Raw genomic sequence first — 25,338 nt, 5'->3', positions numbered from 1 at the left:
GAATGGACACAACCTATAAAAGTTTAATTGGTTAAGATTGGCCAAGGAAGTCATGCAATTTGTCTACAAATATTCTCTCCGTTCTAACATTTTTTCTGTATCTATTATAAACTGAGGTATTGATCCTATTCACAATAAATTCCACAGTGTAGGTCTTTGTAATATTTAGATGTAAAAAATGCCATATGGATTTAATTTAAGTGTTAGTAAACTAATTCATTAATTCACTTTATTCGTACTCTAAAGGAATAACCACATACCAAGTGGACGAGGGCAGGATTATAGGAACGTCTAATACGAGTTGAGTGAAAGGTTTTACATGTAAATCAAAAAGCACATCATACACAACCAATAAAATATAGACATTTATTTAAACAAAACCTAATGAAAAACTTTGATGGTCAGAGAAGAAACAGTAAAGTGCAGATATACAGCGTAGTGGTGTGCCGACACACCACTGTCAGTACTGTAATTAAACTTTGATATATATGTACAAGCCATATCAATTGGCAGCTCAATTGGATACTATATATCATTACAAGGGGGTATGTACAATATATGTAAATAGAATGTAAAGTATAAACAGATGAAACTTAACTGTAGTACAATCAGGAATATAAATTTGTATTTGATAAGTTTAAGTCGATCCATAAAGTTTTTCCAACTTTTCAATCATTGCTATCTGAAAAAGTTCACTTTACACTTTAGTTACACTACGTATTATCACATATGTACAATGTATAAAAATTACATACATAAGAGAGAGCTTCTTGTATAACTCGTTCGGAGTGTCAAGTCCGTCGACCCAATGTACATGTCTTGAGCCAAGCTATGTACCAAGAACTAAGGTTTGCCCACTATGTTGTGTGCAATTCATAATTAAACTATCAAAATAACCTATTAAACTATTATTAAGCATAACAATTCCTTAACATTGGCAATAGAAATGTACAAATCACTAAGAGTAAACAAATCAATTAATTACAAATTAAACAAGGTGCTCTTCAGTATACCAAGAATAACATTTATTGTTGATAAGCATTATTAAAACTCAAACAACGGAACCATTTTACCATAAAATAGAGTATGCACATGGAGCAAAAAAACAAAAACTGGTTTAAAATGAAACATTACATTGTTTTAAGCAACAAATAAAAGGTTTTACAAAATAATACTATGGATCAATGTAATTTAGAATCTTAATTAATTAAAATATTACAACATAGTATGATGAATAAAACATAATTAAATACAATATCTTTGGTATATTTACATAGTAACCCTGTTTTATTGATATAGAATGTAATTACATTCAAAATAATACTATTTGACGAATGATTTTATTGCACTTAAAATTTACTATATTACAATATATTTCATAATTCGTAGACATCTTAAAAACAGCTATCTGGATTTCAATAGTAGAGTATTACCAAAAGAAAATTTTACTTACCTTAATGAACAAGCTCAAGAAATGTCGATACATAGTATTTTATTTACTATGTTAATAAAAGAAGTTATATACTTGTACTGTCCAGAATAAAATATTCATAAATATATTGGTTATATAAAATAAGTAAATAAATGGTCAATAAAATAAATACTATAATTATAAATATATGATATATTAATACATATATTTTTGGAAGTCTTAGTAGATAGTTTATAATATCCATGTATATTTACTGAAGTTACCACATTTCACAAAGATTCTTCCTATTATGCCAACTGTTTCAAATTTTTTTTATCAATCTTATCAATTCCAGCTTGATGTATATTGTTATATAATTAATGAAATTCAAACAGCTGTTTTAAAAGATCAGTAGAAAATCTTTATATCTTTACATATTACCTAACTGAAATCTATTTACAATAATATTATCTAACTTTATTACTAAGTCACTAATCAATAGAAAATCACACATTTGTGTTACCTTCCCTACTGTTATTAGATTTATTAAATTTAATTAGAAATTATAATATAGATATAGTTATTAATGCAAACAAAAAATTTAATGAATGCCCACTGAGTAAATTAATAATGAAACTATTATTGAGGTAGAACTCATTCTAATTTATTGATATTTAACCAAAAAACTATGTTTCAGCCGAATGTGAAAAACAAGACTTATTAACAGAATACCAATGTCGCAGAAGTGAACCAATCTTAGTGATGTTATCCGCAGTTTGGTTCACTAAGTTTAGTACTTGTTTATGAACTGCACTGAATGTCCTTGCGCGTGCGCAGTAAGCTAAGGTAGACTACACGCGTTCTTATCTGGTGGCCATAGCGAGCAGGGGGAGTATGACGAACCAAAGCATGACGTCAACACCCGACCCTGAGGACGACTTGCGGCGAGATATGGCGGCCATCTTGTCCCCTGAAACATCGAATGAAATCATTATCGATTATTCTATATAGTACTTTATTCATTCACGCATCTCGTTTAACTCACAATGTTAACGCTTACAAATATGATAGTTCCAAAGGACAAAACCGTAAGGCATTTGTACTTCTTTGTTATTTACGTGATACATGATGTTATATTATGGTATCATGGTATTATGGTATGGTTATCAGACATATGGTAGAAAACCAATATTTGGTTGAATATAATAACGGTTGTTCACGATACTCAAATTTTAGACGTTATAACACAGAAATCTGTAACCTAGATCCGAATATTCTCGTGTCTTTGTTATGTGTTAGAATGTACTTCTTTTAATATTATTCTGATCACGGTTTTAATATAAAAGCATAATTTAAAATAAATATTTGTATAAAAATAATGTCAAAGTATTTTAATTTTAAAACTAGATTAGTATTTATTTTGATACATGTATTAAAATTGCCTATTTTATTTTTGTAAATGAAGTGGAGAATGATAATAAATAAGGTGAGATGCATTCATATAACTTCCAGTAATTCTAACACTGTTTAGCAATTTTTTGGCTGAGCATTAACATTCATCACTCAAGAGTCTTGAAATGTATGTTTTATTTGTGCCTGTCTGTGTACGTGATATCTAAAAAATTAAATGGTCAAAAGACTTAAAATTATATACGAAGTTAGCACTACCAACAATGAATTCTAAGGGGGTAAATATTACTCCATTGGTTTAATCTTAAAGTTAGTAACCATTTTTACATTGTTTTTTGGAGTAACCTTGTAACAACCATAAAGTTGCGTTATAAATAAATTACAAACAAACTTAAAATATATGAGCTTTTAAAATGTGTCATTAACAAATGTAGATTATTAGTACAGCAAATATTAAAAAGTCAAAGTCAAAGTTAAAAGCCTGATTTTTATTACATTTTCCTTCGTAAACTGTATTTATTAAACTCTGTTATGAAACCTAACAAACGTGAATATATTATGTAGCAAAATGTCTGAAAAACTGGCATTTACAGAATTAAAAAAAAAATAAATTAAACTTAACTTTTAAACATAAAATAAGTTCTATCACGGCACTTGTTCCAAGATAGAATTTGGATGAAATTCATTGAAGCATATCATTCAATAGGTTAACATATTTTTTGTCGATTTATATTTTTGTCTGCAGCCAGGATGTAAAAACGTATTTTTCTTAGGGCTGTGTATATGACTACAGGACATCTCAAGAAGAAATTAACTATATGGCATAAATACTGTATGGACACTTAAGGAAGGCTGTTACAAGACACGTAGCATGGTGCTTTGTATATTTATAAACTAATGAAGGGATACCAGATTAAGATATCTCAGTTTTGTAATTGAAACGCTTTACCATTTATAAGCTTGTACAGTAATCATCACAACTGGAAGTTAATTTGTACGGAAATTTAATAATTTTATTGTTCCTATAACTAGGACCTAAATATTTTAGTAATATAATATCCAAAAACATACATAAATCTATACGTCATTAAGGATCTTACAGGGACTTCTTAAGTTCTGTACACCGTCGGCGTATTTTTTGTACAATAACTGGATAGAATATTCCAAATAATGTGAAACTTTGTAAAAAGATGTGCATTATTATAATGATGGAAAATATTATTTAATTTTTGACTCAACAAGTGCAGATAAAACTAAAATAAATATGATGGATTTGTCCTAACTAATACGGTAGTAAAAATCATGTAATAAACAAATTTGTTATCAAAACCGAGCGCAATTATAAATTTTTTTTAAATGGCATAAAAAAAATGTGATGAAATTACTTTTAAATATTTTTAGTACGATTTGTGTACGTTTCATAAGGGTCGGTCCTTTGATACTTTGTTTTATCGATTTATTCAAGTAATCACCTTGGACTATTTGTACAAGCATATTTTGTTTAAAACTCTGCACATGATAGCTATCATCAAAATACTGCCAACATGAATTCAAACCTTCAGAGACGAAGACAAAGATGGAGGCTGGCTCAGTGTTGGATGCACTGCAGGTATAGTTGCCGGAATCTGTATCGTGAGCCTCCCTGATCGTGAGGCGGCTCTGGGTCTTCGCCCCCGGTTCTGTTTCCACGGTGACGCCGCCGCGTGCAGTGTCGTAGTTGATCATACGGTCATTGTGGTACCAGAATACGTACTGAGGAGGCTGAGGGCTCTGATAATAAACACATAAAATATATGAATCCTGTTAATCCAATTAGAATAACATATAATTAGGTCACTGTATTCAAAACTATAACAAATGTAATTGTTGTTTACGTCTGACCAAATAAGTGTTAATCCCTATCTATAGACCAAATTTAGACGGTTTTCTGCAATATATAGTTTCAAATAAAATATACTACCGATCTATAAAATGACGAACATGAATGAGCTTGTTAACCTGCCATACCCAACTAATTATCTGGAGGTTTAGTTGTATTATTTATATTGTTTGGTTATATATAATCGAATAGTATCTCGATTTCACTCCGCAATATTTATATAATTATATTACACTGACGAACATTAGTAAACGGAAACTATATAAAGCCAATTTGTCGCTACATATATAAAGTTACGAGTTAAAAAATGAATAAAGTGGTATGTACTAAAGTAGAAAAATTAATATACATAATAGGTAATTTTATTAATTGTAGGCTACAAATTTGTGTGTAGTTTGTATTTACTGCATAACATAATAATATATGTTAAAATCTAAATCTGCAAAAAGAGAATAATGTTTTACACATTGGATGTAACGTAAGTGTTTAAGTTATTTATAAAGGAACTACAACTATATACCATTCGCTGTTATCACTCCCTCAATACTAATTTAATCACCATTGACAACTGGCAAATAATAATGATTGCATAACTATTCTACACAAAGTTCTGGACGAGTATTTTTAGAATAATAAATTTAAAATGAAAATGTTTAGACTTTCAGTTTAGGGGAGCCTTAATTCTGGACAACTTAGGAGCAGTAGGGACTCAAATTATAGAATATATAATACTTAGAATCTAGATCTCACCTTGTCTATCATGCAAACCAGGCTTATGACGCTTCCGACGTCCACATGGTGTTCTCCACTACCAAGGATAAACGCCTCTGGGACAACAATATGGAGGTTTACGAAGTGAGACATAATTCCAGTGCCCGTAGATACCTGCAATGGCAACAATTAACCAGTGGAATGTGAGTCATGGTGATAACGTTTATAATACTAAAAAGAAATAGATGGTTGCTCAGAGCATACTCATGGGCATGATAATGATCATGAATATATGATGCAGGTTACGTAGACAGCCACTAACATAGACATATTACATGATATTGCCTAAAACTAAAGAATGTTGCATCACCGAAGTAGTTACCAACTTGGGAGTAAAAAATAAAAAGTTTTTTCATTACATTATATGTTGTTCAAATAAGCTTTATTATTACAGTAAATTCAAATTTTTCTATTTTTAAATTGTAATTTTCAATATTTGCAGTGTTGTAGTTTTTAAGGAGTTCCTTGTTTTACCACAGGTGTTTTAAGATGAAAATATAAATTTTTCTAGACAAAATATTCTAACCTCTTTTCCTAATTAAATTCGTCTTCCTGGGAAATCAAAACGTAATAATACAAAGAGCTATATTCTTATATTTAGTATTTTTTTACTTTGCAAACAGAATAAATTATTTCGGAAAATATTTATAAGTTTTAATTTTAAACCCTTTTACATTTATATAAAGACTTATCCCGTCAATTAACTTATACATTCAATGACTATTTCGTGATAATTTTATATTTTTAACACGTATAAGGGTATTGTAACATTTGATAATTCACTGCAACCATTAATTTCTTGTTATTATTAATTAACTATTATTCAGAGTATGGGCCACAAAAGTTAAATATGGCAATTAAAGTTTATAATGCATTTAACGTATTTGATTAACCTTTGGTCCTGTATAGTCATCTCGTTTCCCAGAATGTTCCTGCTAAAAGTAAAAATTTAAACCTAAATGGAGATTGCGTAGCTCATTTTCTTTGTCGAGACGAAAATAGCCACCGAGAGAGAGTTTCATGTACATAAACAGGGAAATGTGTTGGCACGGGGCAAGGGTCGTGGGAGGGGGTGCTGTAAAGCACACATATTAAAGTTTAGAGGCGGAGAGGGCCGGATGAGCAAGGCACGGCGCGGCGCGGCGGCGAGCAGGCTATATCATTACTTATTGACTGAGCTGTATCCTGCATCTTTGATACCTCATACAGTTGCGGTGATAACACCCCAGTGCTTATAGCGTTATCGGTACTTCAAGCTTATTCTATAGGGCCAATATTCGATAGGGTTTCCGCTGGAATGGGTTTAAGCCAAGATTTTCCTTTGTTTATCATAGCAAAATCCTGTGTATATATATATATATATATATATATATATATATATATATATATATATATATATATATATATATATATATATATAAAGTTTAAGATTTTTATTTTTGTTTTAACGAAATTCACTGCACATATAAATTGGAATTAGTTCAATGACAAGTTAAGTTTAAAAGTATTTGAAGTATCTCTATTATTTACATTCATTTTATAAATCGTCCGTTCTTTTGATTGCCTTTTGCCTTATTGATTATTTATTCATCGTAACAAAACTATTATGCTTTTACAAAAAAGTTGGAGACATACAAAATGTCTGACCTGAGTACTATGGATGCATACGTATTGAGACTAAAAGAGTTATACATATTTTAATCTAATAGTTAATCTAATGGATACAAGCAACTCCTTCTAGCTGCAGTTTTATGAGTTTGAGCACAGAATGTTAATTTTAAATAAAAAGAATGAATGAATTTACATAATTTCAACGAAGGAAATTACTTTGGATTACAATACACCACACTATAATTTTATTGGTCTAATATCTTTTTCTAACTGTCGTTATTACCCATATGCTAGTACAGTATCACAAGGTAACAACTTCCTTAAAACCTCGAATGCTGTGCATTATTGCGTAGAATAACTAAATACTTGTATGTTATTTGACTACTGTATTATTTCATATTTTTCAATTAACCGACCAATTTAAAGTAATTTTCTTGAATACTGTTGTCTGTGACCATATTTATTGAGTAAAATTAAAATATAAAATGTTCAATATGATTAAAATGATACGGGAACTATTCTAAGTTCTAATTATATCTAAAAAATCTGTAAATTTTTTCATTCATATTTTGGACATTTGTGTTTTTAAAAACTAATGTTGATTACAATTTATAGTGTTTTAGAAAATATTTAATATTTTAAAAAATTTGACAAGTTTGTATGGCAATTAAGTCATGTTAGTAATAGTCTATGGAAGTGTAACACACACACTGTTTTTTTTTTTGTAGTTTCTTGTCCGATCCCACTAGCGATGATAGATAGTCAATAGGAAATATATTGCTAAATACACGGAGCAATATTAAATTGTAGGGAAGTTTTAATCCACCTGTGCAAAATTGTAACATTACATAACACTAAAATAGCATATTATGTTTGTGCAACAAAACACATCAAGAAAATCTGAAAAATATATCCTGAATATCTGAGGAAAAGCATGTTACTTTAATTTACCTTGTCCCTGTAATATTATAAAGATGATTACATGGTATTCAGACTGTTTTTTCAAGTATACTGAACTTTACCTGGCACTCGTATGTTCCATTGTCTCTTTTCTGAACATATTTGATCTGCAGCGTCCAGTCGTCCGAACCCTCGCCATGTAACACTTGGAACCTCTCATCGTTCGTGTACGTAAACATCCCAGACGTGAGAATATGCCAATCACGTCGGCGCACCCAAGAAATCTTAAACAATTAGTAAAAAATTATGTACTCAAAAATAATTACAACAAGTTATTATCTGTACTGTACTTCGCTACAACTGCTTAAATTTTCTACTTTAATTCCATAGAATTCCTTGTGTAGGACTAAAAGAATGTCACTCTTTATGTCTTCAGTGAAATTATCGGTGTGACGAGAGAAAAACACTATAAAACTATAGCATCAGCTTCAGGACATGCTTAGAAACGTTTACAACACTAAGGTGACATACAAGGGACTTGGAATTTCCTACATGGCTATACGAAATATTATATACATATTATTCGCTATATATTAGGCAGATTAAACAATATTGTCTCACTTTGTCTTACTAATTCTTTCCCTTCATTACAGAAATGTATCGTCCGTTGAAACTGATTATAGGGTGGATGATACATGAAATATTTTATCGATTCATATCTTGAGATTTATTTTTCCATAAAAACTCATAAAACCTCATAAACGTTATTAATTTAATGATCTTGCGTATATATCTCAAATCGAGCATTTAATTCAAAATAAATTGTTAATAATTGTAAATATGAACGGGAAATTCATTTATGACTAAATTATGTTATTATCGTAGTAAAACTAGAAAACACAATATTTATGTATTATGAAAACAAAAGAAACATAATTATATTGTTTGAATATAACTGTGAAAAAACACATATAAAGAAATATAACATTTTCATTACATTGCAAAACGGGCACACTAGAACGTGTTTGGTAAATAACATTGTACTTAGAGATATAATAGAGACAAATATAATGAATAACTACATTTTCGTGGATTTCATATTAATATAGCTTTTTGAAAATTAACCAGTAATGTCGTAATATCGTTGAATTTATGAACTATCGCAATACGAATGAAATCACACGGTAAAAACTTGTGTTACATTACAACTCATGGTATGGATCAAAAATAATATTCAATTGATTACAAACACAAAATTGTCAAAATTAGTTTGATAGAAACTATATTAATGCAAATTACTCTTAAAAATACAACTATTTTCTGAGAAAATAATAAATTTCCTAAACATATTATACCTGTTTTGTACCATAGCCTTTGAGGTACTTTTTTAAACATGTAATAGCATTTATTAAGATTTAAGTCATAAATGTAAACTCATTAAGGTATTTTTCCTAAAGTTTCAGAAATTTCGTTTAATACACTATTTTTATTTTTGGAATTTTAAAAAGGCACTTGAAATAACTTTGTGCATTTAACAATATAGGATAAAAAACAATTTACTTTACTTAAAAAACAAGTGTTTCATAATTTTTTCCATAATTTATGACCTGCTACGTAATGAAATAAATCAAAAACTAAAAACACCGATATTTTATATATAATTGTCGTTAAGAAAACCCCGTTAGCTTTGTAAAACGTAAAACTCAACACTTATCAAGGGACTGCTTCTCTATGTCTCATCAAATTTCGCAATAAAAAATTTCATGTTTTTTCTAAGAATTTCCTGGCTAAAATCCTAAAATTACTCGTTTACCTATGGTAATATGCGGCATTTTTAAAGGACAAGAGCAAATTTTATCTCCGAACACGTTTTCTTTAATAATAATTAACAAAAATAATAATAATTAGTACAAATTTATAAGTTACGTAAATATAATTAACACAAATAATTGGAATATAGTTTTCATAATTATAAATTTTATCTAAAAGTATATAAAGAGTAGTTTATACGTGTTGCCTTAGCAATAAATGTGCATTGACTATCAGACAGAGATAAATACTCTCATTCTTTCCTTCACCATAACAACTATTACACTATCGGTGGTGATATAACTTTGAGAAATCGTTGATATTTTATAATTCCCTACGAACATGCCGAATAAATTGCAAATAGGAGTTATTTGGTCTCGAAGAACAGTTTTAAATGATTTCGTACGTACTACCTGAACAGAAACTAGTGAAATTGTTGTTCTGTGGGAACTGTAAGAGATACACCATAGATTACACGGGCGAAATTGTGAGTTATAATAATACAAGCCAATGTTGTTAAATTATTTATTGCATTGTCCTTTAGCTGTCCTTCAATTTAGTTTTTGTGTGTTTATGCTTAAACCTTCCTAATCGTCGTAGCTCTTTTATGTAATTAAATATTATTTAAAAGACATCTTCACACAATTTAATTTATAATAACGGCAAAAGTTTCACGCACTAGCAAGAGGGAGTAATAGGAATCGAGTAAAGTTTTAATTCAATGACAGTTTTTTAAATAAATTGTTTGAATTAAACAAAGAATTGCATTAAAAAAGATTTAAAACATATCGTAATTGTTATACTTTCCTCGAGGATTTCATTAAATAATTAATTAAATCAGGTCTTTTAAGACATTTTTCCTATTTGTCATTTGGTTTGTAGACTTGAATGAAAATAAAAAGTCACCTGATATTTCCGTGAAATAGTATTAAGCTCAGCTATTTAGCGAAGCACAGAACATAACTGACAAGTAATATAAAACAAATACTTTTACTGTAATGTTTCCACTTATTAGTCCAATATCTTGTTTTAAATTTTATAATATCATATAGTTTAATATACACAAAAAATCATCATCCAAAAATTATCAAACTAAACAACTCAATTCTTTCTAAACGGACTTTAACTGAAAAATAATCCTAAAGATAACTTTCGTTATTTAAATATAAAGGCTCAGTCTCAGAAGTAACTGTTGGTTTACTAAAGGTGCAGTCAGTACCCTGATTGCATTACGCACATCCTACAACGATTTTTCAACTGTCTGTGTTACTTATTTTAGAGAATATCTGTTGGTGCTTGTAAATTAAGCGACGATTCTCTGTAAAGTTTCCTTTTTAATTCTCTGTAAAGATTTTGGGGTCTCGACTATAATTTTTTTGGTATGTCTCTTTATATAAAACAATTAAATGGCGTTAAGTCTGGTGAACCCACGCGTGGCATCTTGCGAAGTACAAATATCGTGTTTTTCAGATATAGTAAACTTAGTTGAGTTTAAATTTTATTATGCTTGTAAATATTTTGATATGAGGGTTGTCAGTTAATGTTTCATATTAATGTAAAATACTAAACAATTTTAATGTTTATCTTCTACATAAAGCCATTAATAGAATTTAGATTAGTGTTTCTTTGCCAAACAGCTGATCCAAGCACTTAGATGGAGTGAAACATCAGGTGATGTTAAACTGTCAGTAATGTTTAACGTCAAAAATGTATAATAATTTTACAAAGTTTTCTTTAGTATGAAGTATAATTTCTTAGTTGGATAAAGTTGGGTTATATTTATATTCTTTATCTACTACTCAATGTGCTGGCTGCACTGTACTGTCTATACTCGATGCCGTAGAAAGAGTGATTACTCAGTACATTGGTTTGTCATCACCTGATCGGTTTGCACGGGTCCTTCTCGTCTCTGCCTTGGCCTAGCCTGCATTCCAAAATGTGGAGCCGTGTGTTTTAGACCTTGTCTTCGTTTGTGCCGGGGACATGTCTCTTTGTAAAATCTATATAATTTTCCAACGTAAATAACTCTTTAAAACCACAGTACGCTCGTACACCCGCTTTAGATTCAGATGAGGACTACCGTGTATCTACTTTCATCCTACGGGATCTCTTGGATGTGACCTGTGTTCATACTCCTACGACTTCATGTTCATTCGGCCCTGTCTTTCGTGCTTGCGTGTGGCAGGTAAAGATGACCTCGATGAGAGTAATAATTTCTGTATTAAGCCATTTTTCTCTCCATATTTTCCCTTCTTAACAATTTCTGTCTAGTTTGTATTTTTAATGTAGTTTAAACATCACTCGTTGCCTACTAAACCGGATTTTAGTCTATCAAGGGATTCACATATAAAAGCTTTTATGAATTATTAACATAAGTGAGGAAGAAAGTATAACGTATACTTTAAAATCAGTACAAAATATAATTTATTTTATTTAAGAGTAAATGGGTTAGGAAAAGGGGGTTAAAGTTGGGTAAAAAATCTGTCGAAAGCTAGACATCTCAATTGCTTTAAATTCATGTTATGAAATTTGGAACAAAAAACTTTTCTGATTGCAGCGAGTATACTACACAACAAGTAATCAACTAGATGTCATAGATTTGTTTGCATTGTTATTATCTCAACTTTTCTTTGTCAATATTTGTTGTATCTCTCATAGTCAAAATCCCATCAATTAGTATAAACTAAAAAAAAAATTCCAGTATAACATAGATATACACACTGCCCATTAAATATATGCCAAATTTAATAGATTAAATAGCTAAATTTATAAAAAAAAGCTTATGCGAGAATTTGCATAAATTTCAAAATTTTAAATACATTTTTGTGTTTAAAATATAGTTCACCATTTCTATTATTACGACCAACTTCATAATGTCTTATTAAACACTCAATTGTTTCTTTTAATTGTAGGTATAAAGCAACAATTAAAAAGGTTTCCACTTTATACCGCTTTATCAAATAATTTTTTTTACCTTACACGTTAAGGAGATACGTACATCCTATTATAATTTTATTATTCAATGTTGAGTAATTTTAATATATATAAATTATTAAGTTATTTATGTGTAGAGTATTATTATCGTGTCCTGACTCAATAATAAAACTTTGATTCAATAAACACATTACCGACAAGGGTATAATATTTAGAACTAAGAATACAGTGACCACCATACCCGACAAGTAAGCCAAACTGTACAATTTTATACATCAATACTTTGCAATTTATGCATATTAACCTTTTCATGGATACATATTTTTTTATAACACTTGGTGACAGACCACAAGGAGTCAATGAAAAGTGTGTTAAACTAGAGCATTGACCAATTACTAGAACATATTAAAAGTCTATTTGAGTAGAAATCTATTAGGTTTATACATTTAATCCGTGGCCATTTTCTACAGATGGTCTGATTGAGGTGACATGACAGTTCTTAACATTTCATAATTGATAGAATCTAGTGAATTACCAGTCAATTAATTTGATCGCTTAACCAATCAATCATTTATAATGGCAAACATAATGTAGATAATATACATGGGTCTTCCATCCGGTAACCGTTTTGAAGAGAATGATATAAAAGTGTTGTGTAAAGTATTATATTTTTGTCTATTGTATTTTAAATAAGGTATATTGAATATACTTTTACCCAGTAAGCTCAGATGCACTTGTCTAACGGATAGAATCTAATATATTAAACATATATTATATAATATATTTATAATCTTTTAACAAGCAATAATAAGGATTTGTCAGCATTGAAAATTATTCAAATTACTTTAATTGGCTATTCCAAACAAAATAGTACGTATGGAAGATACTATTTGAAATGTTACATCATACGTCAGCATTATTAATATGCAGAAAGTTTGGAAATAGTGGGTTTGTTTATTTATTTGTAAATGGACTATAAACGTTATTTACTGAATGCGTGTTTATAGGAATTCAAACTCGTAAACTGTTAGTGTCCTAGCTAATTCCATATTGTATAGTTTGTAAAAAGTTGCACTATTAGCACGAGCTAGGAACTTTCGTGATACAAGTAAGAAATAATTATGAGTGCATTTGAAATAAAACACGTTGAACATACTGATATAAAATATAAGGAAATCTTACAGGTCGCAACAATTTCTTATATAAAACACTCCTTCAGAGTGTTTAAAATTGCTTTCCAAACTCTAATATTGTATATTAAATATGCTACTCTCGTAAAAAGTTAAACGTTAATCATTAACGTACCGTCCGTTCGCCCAGGTTACGAACTCTGCAGTGTAAGAAAGCCGTGCCACCTAACTGGACTGTAATATTGGACACAGTATTGTTGTCGAAACTGGGCTCAGTAAGTCTCTGGAACTCCTCAAAGTTGGAGTACCATAGCTGCTGCCATTCAGCTGCGTGTCGATGTGTCGGCACTTCCCTCTTTGCTGAAACATCATACAAAGTATTACTTATAACTAATACTGAGCCACCTAGCTAGACTATCTTTATGGATATATAATTGTAGTCGGAGCTGGGCTCAGTAAGTCTCTGGAACTCCTCAAAGTTGGAGTACCATAGCTGCTGCCATTCAGCTGCGTGTCGATGGGTCGGCACTTCCCTCTTTTGCTGAAACATCATACAAAGTATTACTTACAACTAATACTGAGCCACCTAGCTAGACTATCTTTATGGATGTATAATTGTAGTCGGAGCTGGGCTCAGTAAGACTCTGGAACTCCTCAAAGTTGGAGTACCATAGCTGCTGCCATTCAGCTGCGTGTCGATGTGTCGGCACTTCCCTCTTTGCTGAAACATCATACAAAGTATTACTTACAACTAATACTGAGCCACCTAGCTAGACTATCTTTATGGATGTATAATTGTAGTCGGAGCTGGGCTCAGTAAGACTCTGGAACTCCTCAAAGTTGGAGTACCATAGCTGCTGCCATTCAGCTGCGTGTCGATGTGTCGGCACTTCCCTCTTTGCTGAAACATCATACAAAGTATTAATTACAACTAATACTGAGCTACCTAGCTAGACTAACTTTATTGATATATAATTGTAGTCGGAGCTGGGCTTATTAAGTCTCTGGAACTCCTCAAAGTTGAAGTACCCAACTGGAACCCCTCAAACTTGAAGTGCCATAGCTGCTGTCATTCAGCTCCGTGTCGATCATTTAACTTTTTTATCTGAAAAAAAAAATTTATTCTTGATACTCTGATACAATTGAAAATAGTAGCAGAGTCATGATGTTAATAATAAAAACTAATAAGGAGATTACATCTATTTTAGTGTTTTATAAGGAAACAGGAATATTCTGTAATTAGTATAGGAATATAACATTAGTGATATAGATTAAAAATTAAACTTAGTTATTGACGTGGTCCTGCAGATTGCTATTTGAAATTTACAGTTTAACACGCATTACATTATTTAATTACTTATATTCTTAGAAAGAAAATGTATTCTCTCTTAAAAACGCGGTTGAGCAAAATTTTCTTTGGTTTATATAATGTGTGTGTGTCTGTAACTTTTTATAACAATGCATTTAATGTTAGTCTCATTGTGATAAATTTAAACACAACACTTGTAACTCGTTATATTGGAAACAATACCGTACTTTTGAGTGATATCTGGTCACAGCCAAACAAAAAGTGGCCGGCTAACAACGTGATCCCAGTAGTTGGAAAATCTGAGAGTAATCCCGTTGTCTACGAAGTACGTGACTACAGCATAATGGGCAACGTGACTTCACTGGTAATGATGAGGCCTTAATGATTCACGGACAACTTCAAATCTCTGCTACTATGGATTTAAATCCACACATAAATTTATGCACGTCTTCCGTGATTTTCGCAACAAATCTTTATAACAACGTAGCTTAACTGTTAAGGTGTCTAGGGTTAGAATTAACATTAAAATTTATTAGTTTTTCACTTCTTATGATATTATTTATTCAGGTATCATTGGTTTTGACAATCCAAATAATTTAGTGACTTTGGTGATATTGAACCTGATAAAAATAGAATGATATCATTTGAATTTTTGCGTATTCTACTATATTACCATAGAATATTAAATTCACTCCAAATACAAGCGCAAATATTCTATTAAATAATACAGAACATTTCTTACCATATTTTTATAATTTAAAAAACTATTTATATGATTTATGGTCTAATATTAACTTATACGCAACTTCGATATCCTCATATGTATAAGCATACAATTCTGAAGGTTAATGCAATAGTCCCAAGAATAGAAAGAAATAAAAAAATGTTATCAATGCGCCTGACTTCATAGGAAAGTTAATTGTATTAAACTGGCAGGATAGTATTAAATATTGTTTGCTGATTATCAGTCGGCTTAAGATGTATGTGAGATCTTTCAAATAGAGAATGCTATGAAATTAACAAATACTCTGTTTTCGCCCGATATTTCGTTAGGTTATATATTACTTTAATATATTGAAATAGTTAATATAAGTGCCAGTTATCACAGCCGTTGACTTTGCATAGTTGCAACACAAACTCTCGTATGAACATTCTTTATCCTGATGAAGGAACCAAATTTGATAAAAAAATATATAATTTTAGAAATAACGATAGCAAGAATGTCTTTGTTGTTTTCAAGTCATGTCAGATAACTTTGAAGATATTACATAATATTTAAAAAAATTTCAAAGTCATCTTTATCACACCTTTATCATTTGAATGGAAACAGACCTATACCGGGTGAGTCTAAAAGGACTTTACAATAATTTGAAATTATATAGATATTTTTTTATTTTACTTAAAGACTTGATATATGTGTCATTTTGTAGCAAATTACTTCAAGTTTGACTCCCGTAGTGCTGTAGTACCAAGTTCTGCCACTGCGAGCGTCAGCTTCGTCTAATGGCTAACCACTAAAATGGCTACTTTAACTGGTGCGGAGCGTGCTCGCTGTGTGTTATTGTTACATGAAACAAACTCTGTTACAAGTGTTCAGTGTAGATTTTGCACAGAATACGGAAGAGACCCTCCAAGCAGGCCTTCAATTTACAGTTGGCACAAGAATTTTGTCGAGACAGGTTGTTATGTTCGTCATGAGAAATCGCCAGGTCGCCCACAGGTTAGTGATGCTACAGGTCAAGGGAAACTTTTGCCCGTAGTCTTAAAAAATCAACGCGGCGTGCAGCTGTGAAGACTGGAATTCCACAAAAGACACTTTGGCGAGTGCTACGGAGACGTTTGCACTTAAAAACCATGCATACTTACGATGGTACATTATATCACTGATTTAGATAAAGCTGCTCGTGAAGAATTCTGTGCTGTAATGTTGGATCGAATGGGGTAAAGGATCGAAAGATGGGACATTCATGAACTCATTAATCTTCAGTGATGAGAGTACCTTTCATATCAGTTGTAAAGTGAACACCCATAACTGTAGAATCTGGGGGAACGAAAACCCACGAGAATTCCTTGAAAGAGTTCGGGACAGTCCAAAAGTGAATGTGTTTTGTGCGATGAGTAAATTTAAAGTGTACAGACCTTTTGTCTTCATGGAGAGAACTGTCACTGATATCATTTACCATGATATGTTGCAGAATTTTTTGATTCCTCAAATTTATGAAGATGAACAACAGGATGCTCCTTTTTACTACCAGCAAGACGGAGCACCACCTCACTACCTAACAGATGTTAGATATTTCCTCAACGGTCGTTTTCCAGGTCGCTGGATTGGGCGTTCAGGACCAATTGCATGGCCATGGCATGGTCGAAATAAGAATATGACAATAAACTTCAAGTAATTTGCTACAAAATGACACATATATCAAGTCTGTATGTAAGTAAAGTCAATAAATATCTTTATAATTTCAAAGTTGTAACGTCCTTTTAGACTCACCCTGTATTTAATAAAGATCAACCACCTATCGTTTTTAAATGAGGTTCAAATCTATAGAAAATTTAAAGTCAATTTTTTTCAAATTGTAACTGTAATAGAAAGGTAAATTTCATACACACATGTATTATGCCTTCTATAAGCTATCAGTATCCGGGATATTTTTAAACGAAAGTTAATTACAATTAACAGAAATAGTCACTTTTTTAGAAAGAAGACTTGTTAGACCTATTTTTACTACCATTTTCTTAATTCAAACAAAAAAGCAAACATCAGTAAGGCACAGTTGTAACATTAGGCGGGAAGTAGAGTTTTCAGACCAACTTATTTATATTGGTGTGGTATAACAATGGAAATGTTACCACCGGGAATAATGTATACCAGAAAAAGATTACAAAGAATAAAATTACGTGACTTTAGATTAAAGTATGCTTCTCAGACTGAATATGTATTTCTTCCCTTACTTCTATAGTTGAAGGAAGAAAAACATTATGCAATACTAGAATGTTGCAAATAAACGGTTGATTAATGCATTTAGACAAGACATATATTGTAAAATTTCGCTTTATATATCACAGTTTCTTGATATATATTTGTATTAAAATCACTAATTGAGTATATATTTTACTTCATTAATAAATAATAAATATAAACGGCCGGACTTTCAATAATATGTGATGTTTTATAGTTGCAAAAACTAAGTGATAAATAGTTGAATGGTGAACTACCAATGCAACGCATCTTGTTCGTAGCGAACAAAATCTTAAACTGTTGATATAAATCTTGAACTAAGAAATTGTCACTCCTCTAACTACTATAATAAGACACTCGTATTACTGTCCCCAAAATTAAAACTAATAGTACTACATTAAAAATATACTTTTTTCATGTCTTTGATAGGTTGATGTATGCTCATATATACTATTCTTTATGTTTTATTTCCTACGAAAGATAAAACAATATATTTCTTACCCTTCTCCTGAAGAGAACTGGAGACCAGTATGGTCAGCTGGACTAGCAGAGCAAGAGGGCTGGAGCTCACCATGCTTCCTCTCCTACCGAACCCTGTAACATAGTTTAATTGGTAAGTTCACATTTTTACCTTGAGATCCTGGTGCTTAGGCAAAGCAATCAGCTTTAGAATACAAATTAAACAAGGTTTTGAATTGTGGTAATAGAAGTTTATGTAAAGTTTTTGGTTGAATACACAATCTGGCCTTATAAGATATTCGAAATTTATGGATTGATATGCAATGATTGTATCACCCCAAATAAATAGTTGATGTCCAACTCATTGATTGTTAATACGTCAGCTTTGCGATTCATTGTACAAGCCAACGTGAGTCCTGAGGCGTCTTCAGAATATAAATACCGTTGAAAAACAAGTAAAACAATCTTTTCACACAATTTTATTTCTACATGAAAGCCCAAACCTTAACCTATTTTTCGACATACTTTCCACCGATGTTCAAACACTTATCGTAGCGGATGATCAATTTGTCTATACTCTCTTCGTAAAAGGTTCCCGGTAACCAATGTAGCCACGACTCAACGCCAGTTTTCACTTTCATGGTCGGTTTCAAAGCGTTGGCTGCCTAGCTTGTGCTTCATGTGCAGGAAAGAAGTGATAGTCAGATGGTGCCAAGTCTTGGCTGTAGGACGGATGATCGAACTGCTACCTACGAAAATGTCGAACGAAAGTTTAGGTGTCACCGACGTGGTATGGGGACGAACATTGCCATGGAGCAACACGATTCCATTAATGAGCATTCATCTCTGTTTGTTTTGGAATTGCCCACTTTAGTTTTCTTACGGTTTCACAATACCTTGCCGCATTCATAGTTTTAACTCTTGGAAGAAATGAAACAGCTAAATACCTTTTTTGATCCCAAAAGACAGTGCCCAAAAGTTTTGTTGTAGACATTTTTGTCTTGAATTTTTGTTTCTGCGGGGATTGTATGAGTCGCCAATCCATTGACTGCTGTTTCCAATCCGGTGTGATATGACGGACCCAAGTTTCATCACTTGTCACAATTTTGTTTAAAACATCATCACCATCATCACTGTACTATTTGAGAAAAGTCAAAGCACTTCCGAGTCTTGGTTTTATGCACGTCAGTGAGCATTTATGTATCTTATCGGGAATACAGCTTGCTATACTGTGGTCCGTAACAATTTCATAACAAATAATGTGAAATTCGTTGGAAATTGTATGATAGCTTTGTCATAGTAAGCCGTATTTTATCGTGGTTTTTTACGCATGCTCTCCTTACTATCGGTGACGAGATAAGACCGACCGCTCCGATTCTCATCATGCACATTTGCTCGACTACCATTGAAAATTTCTAACCCACTTTAACACCATTCCTGAATTCATCACGTCTTCCCCGTAAACATATAAAAGTTGAAGATACATTTCAGCCGTTTTCAGATTCTTTGCGTTCAAAAATCTTATTACAGAACGAATCTCACAATCGGCAGGATCACTAATTTTCTTAAACATTTTAAATGTTTAGACAAAACAGAAAACACAACATAGAACAACTAAAATAGCGTTAGTCGATAGCCAGTGAACAAGGACGACTAGTGCGCATGCGCGAAACACCGTTTGCAGAGCTCGGCGGCAGTGGAATATAACGGTACTTACTTTCTGAACGCGCCTCGTGGAGTCCTAAGTTGGGTTTTTCGCGATAGTGGTTGGTTTTTAATCCCTCGGAGATTAAGCTTAATACAGTCTTCTATTCATAGATGCCAGAGCTATATAGTCAAGAGGGGTATTCCCTACAGTTTTATGTTTCCTGGCTGGAAAGATAACGTAAGGGTTTAACGTTACATACTGCTATACTTAAGTTAATAAATATAGATGAGTCGTTTTTTAACACAGTAGACTTTGCAGTAATACGTAGTAAATGTTTTCTTAATCGAGAGAACAATGAATACATCACCGGAAATACCTTAAACCACAAGTAGACTGCAATGGCCGAAGTAGTCGCTTACCGACTGAATAACACATATTATAAACATATCTACTTCTGATTAAATGAATGTATACCTCAATCATACTACATTATTTATTACACGAAGTTTGTTTTCCTTCACCCTGTTTTAAGATATTTCAAGGATTATTGAGATGGTCGAGTTATTCGTTAAAATGTTATGAAACGATACAGAGATATTTATGTGTTCATCTGAAATGTTTATTTAGTCATAAAAAAATCATATCTGTAGCGTAGTTTTCATGCAATTGAAAGTCGGGTGAAAAATGAGCTGGTTATAACTATTTGTGTACATATTTAATTATAATAATAACTATAATGACTTAATAACCAACTAAAAATTAACAATATTTTCATCTAATAAATTAAATTAAAATACTAGTTCAAATTATTCCCAGTGTTAGTTTCAGTTATGATAATAGTAAAATATACTAAAATAATAACTTTGCAGAATGTTTTTCACAGATCAATAATGAGCTTATTAATTTAATTAAAGGATAAGCAGGGAATGTTTGGAATTATTTATCTTCAGGTTGCTTTACGTTGCTATAACCATCTGAGATCTTCATTACTCTCTTGTTATCAAAAATTTACAAAAGTTCATTTCTATCAAACATATTTACTGCATAAATGCGTTTTATGATATTTATAGGTATTACTCAGGGTGCTGGACCTTAATGTCTATATAGCCGAATATGTTGGACATAAATTAGCTATCGAATAGAAAATTGAATAAACCCTAATTAAAATTTTGTTTGTTCATTGAATATGCCTACATAAATCAAATATATTTCTTTATTGGTGCGATTCCCTCTTTTACATGCTCCTTATATGAGCAGGATACGTATATGTCCTACAAACAACAGAAATCCAAAGGGTCGTTTAGTATTAGTACGTGCAGATCACGGCATATTGAAACCAGTGTGTGTGTGTGTGTGTGTGTGTGTGTGTGTGTGTGTGTGTGTGTGTGTGTGTGTGTGTGTGTGTGTGTGTATCCTTTGTACGATTTAAAATGAAACAATAAAACTATATTATATGTAGGCTTTAGTTTAGTTATGTAGTAAATTTACAGTTCTTCGTTTCCAAACAGTTTATCGTTTTGAAAGTCAGGAAAGATACTTGAAGCCGTAAAATAACTGTCAACCAACTTACGGTTACATAGTTCGTATTTTGATATAAATGTGAAATAACTAAAAGCTAAGCCAAACTGGCATTTAAAGTGAAGCAAAGTCAATCCAAGATGTTGTGACAGTGATATATGGTCTCTCCATTAGTTCAAACTTGTCCATGAAATTGTGAGGTTGTTGTGGTCCAGTGATCCTTTTGCAATTCCTTAGTTAAAAGTTTTCAGCCGTTGCAAGCAAAAATATTATGTACACAAGTAATTGGCTTCTGAAACCAATAAAAATTTAAATTTAAATTATATGTATTTGTATAAAATTTTCAAAATGCAAAAAAGTACAAATTAAGGTAATATTAAACATTTCCTAACACAAAAATCCTTTATTTAATAAGACCAAAAACTGAAACGCCTTTTTGTTGACAGACAGGCTAACCGACTTCCAAACTGAGCGATTTAGAAATTTTAAATTTTTTAACACTTACATATTGATAAAATTGGAGTAATGAGGGAAGGGAGAAATAAGATATAGCCGTTAAAATATTTATTTATATTAAAAGGAACTTTTCCTATCTAGTAAAGTTATGAACAAAGAACCAAATTTGCTTGTTAGTCCTATTAAATCTTACTTCTGTCTGTACCTTAAATAAGTAATAAAATAAGACTAGTTTCCAGAAACGTACATATAAAGGATAAATATATGAACATGCTTTTTAAGGATACATAATATCTCCTCTATTTGAGTTGGTTACAATACTCTGATCTCAATTTGTAGCTTGTTGTATTCAACTTCATGTGCCACTAATCTCCTATTAAAAGGGATTTAGATATTCGAGGAACCAATTTGGAATTTCTAATTCAGTCAAATGGTTAGCATTTACAAAATAACTTTCTTTATCAATTCCATTTATACTATTAGGGAAAGCAGCTTGATACTGGGATCTCTTTATCCGCGTTCTTAATAAGAAAGACTTTTAGGTTATGTCAGCCTTTTCTAACTGAGTTTTTGAGAGACTTGCGCACTAATCGATAGCGTTAGCTCACACAAGCCGCTGAGTCATCTTCTTATTGAGACGTTCTGCTTAACCTCACAAACTACTGACAGAAGACAATATGTGTCCCTGTTAAGATATAATTACGAGTATTACCTTGCTTGAATAGGTTAAAGCAAAAATCAGAATGGAAACCTGCCGATCTCCCTGCTGCTCACGCAATTGGTCAGTTTATCGACATTGTATTGTCTCATTGGTCTAACCCGGAATTTAAAACCTATTTAAATAAGAAGAATAAATTGTCCCTAAATGAATCCCGAGCCATTCAATCATTTAAGAACAAAGACAATATAATCTTTATTCCAGATAACAAAAGAAATATGATTCTTTTTTTAATTTACAAAATTAAATAATAGAAGTTACTACACAGTTATCAGATACAAACATCGGGATGGAGATTCTACAAATACGTTTATTGATATTATCAAAAACTATCCGAAAGATTATGGTACCAGACGAGGTTTTTTACATCGAATATTTAATTTACTCCTAAAAGGCCTCGAATCCCAATATTTTATATACTCCCCAAATATCACATACCCGTTCGTCCTGTGGATTCTAGTTACGGGAATCCAACAGAAAGAACTTCGGCTAATATTGATGATCAACCCCAATCACTTGTAAAATCATTACCGTCTAATATAAAATATTCTCGATGATTCCTTGAAAAAGTAATACCTTACAACAACTGATTCCAGAAAATTATATAATCGCAACAGCATATATAAATGCTTTATACTCGAACATACCACATGAAGATATGTAGGCTGTAGGAATGGTATAGATACTAGTAACAACAATCTTATTCCGTCGACCTTTTTTGTATTAATTCAATTCGATGCGTCCTCACAATGAACGAGTTAAAATCGGTTGTTTTTTATATTTAAGGAAAGGAACATAGATAATGAAATATATATATATATATATATATATATATATATATATATATATATATAGAGAGAGAGAGAGAGAGAGAGAGAGAGAGAGAGAGAGAGAGATCTATGTTAATGGTTATGCGTGGGGAAACACAGTGCCAAGGAAGTTATCTGAAGGAGTCGGATGACTATATTTCAGCTACTTCACATTCAGAAAATAAGACATCCAAGCACACAATTTACCTTATACCTAGTTAATTGAGCAATTATAGATGACAGTCATAAACCTGACGAAACCCTACATTCATTAATTAAATTACCCTTCAGTACCAGTTATTTACCCTGCACGGCACATATTAATTTTACCTTTTCAAATTATTGTGAATTTTAAATTACAATTCTTGTTAGCTTTTACATCATCAAGAACAGAGGGCTAAGATATGTTCATTTCATAAAAAATATGTTTTTTTGGGGATTTTAAACAACATAATATTATTTGATTAAAATTCTACAAAAATCTTTTTAAATAAAGCTATGAGCATATATAAAGACCATTTACTACGGGTATATTTATAAACACGAGTCATAACCAAGAAAATTAAATAAAGTCTAATAGTTGTAAACTGTATTTCTATTCCCATCTTAACTAAAGAGGATAATATTCTTTAGGTAACGTCATGTAAAAAGTTAAATTTGGAATGTTCCTATTATCTAATATTTAATTGAGGAATCAAAATTGTTTGAATTACCTTGAAATAATTAATATACTTGTAAAACATGTAATCCTTAATGGTTAAAGTTAATTGTAAAAAGACTAAATAATCAGTTACAATGTAATTAGAAATTATAACTCATTTTATATATAAACAAATTACATTAATTTTACAAATTTCAAGAACTAGAAATGTGTACTGATAAAGATTGAATTCCCATTTACTGAAATAATTGACTAAATACATAATCTCGGGCTGGAAGAGAAGTAATTGTAGAAATTGGAAGGTTATATTAAGGAATTAAGCAATTACTCAGTTCCACACGAGATGAGAGCCTATTATTTGCGGGTTGTGTCAGCGGTGTCGAAAGGGCTATTGATGGACTGAAGGGTCATTCAATTAAAATGGAAATTAGGGCGAATGCCTCGAGTAACAGGACCGTTTATTGCCCTTGGTAACTGTGTATTGTCCTTCGTTATTACAGTTTGAAATAACATACTGCTTATTACTTTTCTTCAGAGCTTCACAAATATAAAGGGATATTTGTGTTTTATAAATATGCATGTGCGTAACGAAGCACAATCGTTTTAATAGTTTAAAATAACGTGCAAATAGGTCTAATTCAAAATATTTAAATCTCTAGTTGTTATTATTATATGTTACAAAATTGTTCGTACCACCTATTTCATAAATTGTCCTGAACATATTAAATAAAATCTGATTCTGAAGAGTTTACAAAACAATTTACAAATTACTCAAAAACCAACTAATTCTTGTTCAAGACATGATGGAGAATTCAGTGTAAGTAGAATTAAGATAATTTCGTCTACGATATGATATGTTGAACTATATGTGTTAATTTAGAAGCCAATTTCCTTATTGATAAGTCACCGTTAAATGCATATGAGTGATAAGATTGTTAGTAGT

The 25,338-nt window shown here is 31.3% G+C and overlaps 1 protein-coding gene across 3 annotated transcripts in view; it reads right to left on the bottom strand.

Moving 5' to 3' along the window:
- Positions 1-341: 341 nt before the first annotated feature.
- The window catches only part of LOC124354757 (hemicentin-2), a 406,108-nt gene continuing 381,111 nt past the window's right edge, over positions 342-25,338 (bottom strand). For all 3 annotated transcript variants that reach the window (XM_046805443.1, XM_046805444.1, XM_046805442.1), the window contains 6 exons: positions 18,628-18,720; positions 14,031-14,215; positions 8,105-8,266; positions 5,451-5,585; positions 4,378-4,591; positions 342-2,381 (listed from right to left, as the gene is read on the bottom strand). In XM_046805443.1, the coding sequence (XP_046661399.1) occupies positions 2,275-2,381; positions 4,378-4,591; positions 5,451-5,585; positions 8,105-8,266; positions 14,031-14,215; positions 18,628-18,700 (876 nt within the window). In that variant the 5' untranslated portion in view covers positions 18,701-18,720 and the 3' untranslated portion in view covers positions 342-2,274. The remainder of the gene's footprint in view (positions 2,382-4,377; positions 4,592-5,450; positions 5,586-8,104; positions 8,267-14,030; positions 14,216-18,627; positions 18,721-25,338) is intronic.

The sequence above is a fragment of the Homalodisca vitripennis genome, chromosome 2, assembly GCF_021130785.1.
Source record: "Homalodisca vitripennis isolate AUS2020 chromosome 2, UT_GWSS_2.1, whole genome shotgun sequence".
In the NCBI taxonomy this organism is placed as follows: domain Eukaryota; kingdom Metazoa; phylum Arthropoda; class Insecta; order Hemiptera; family Cicadellidae; genus Homalodisca; species Homalodisca vitripennis.
Note: the sequence above shows the minus strand (reverse complement) of the source record. Positions and strands in the feature narration are given on the sequence as shown.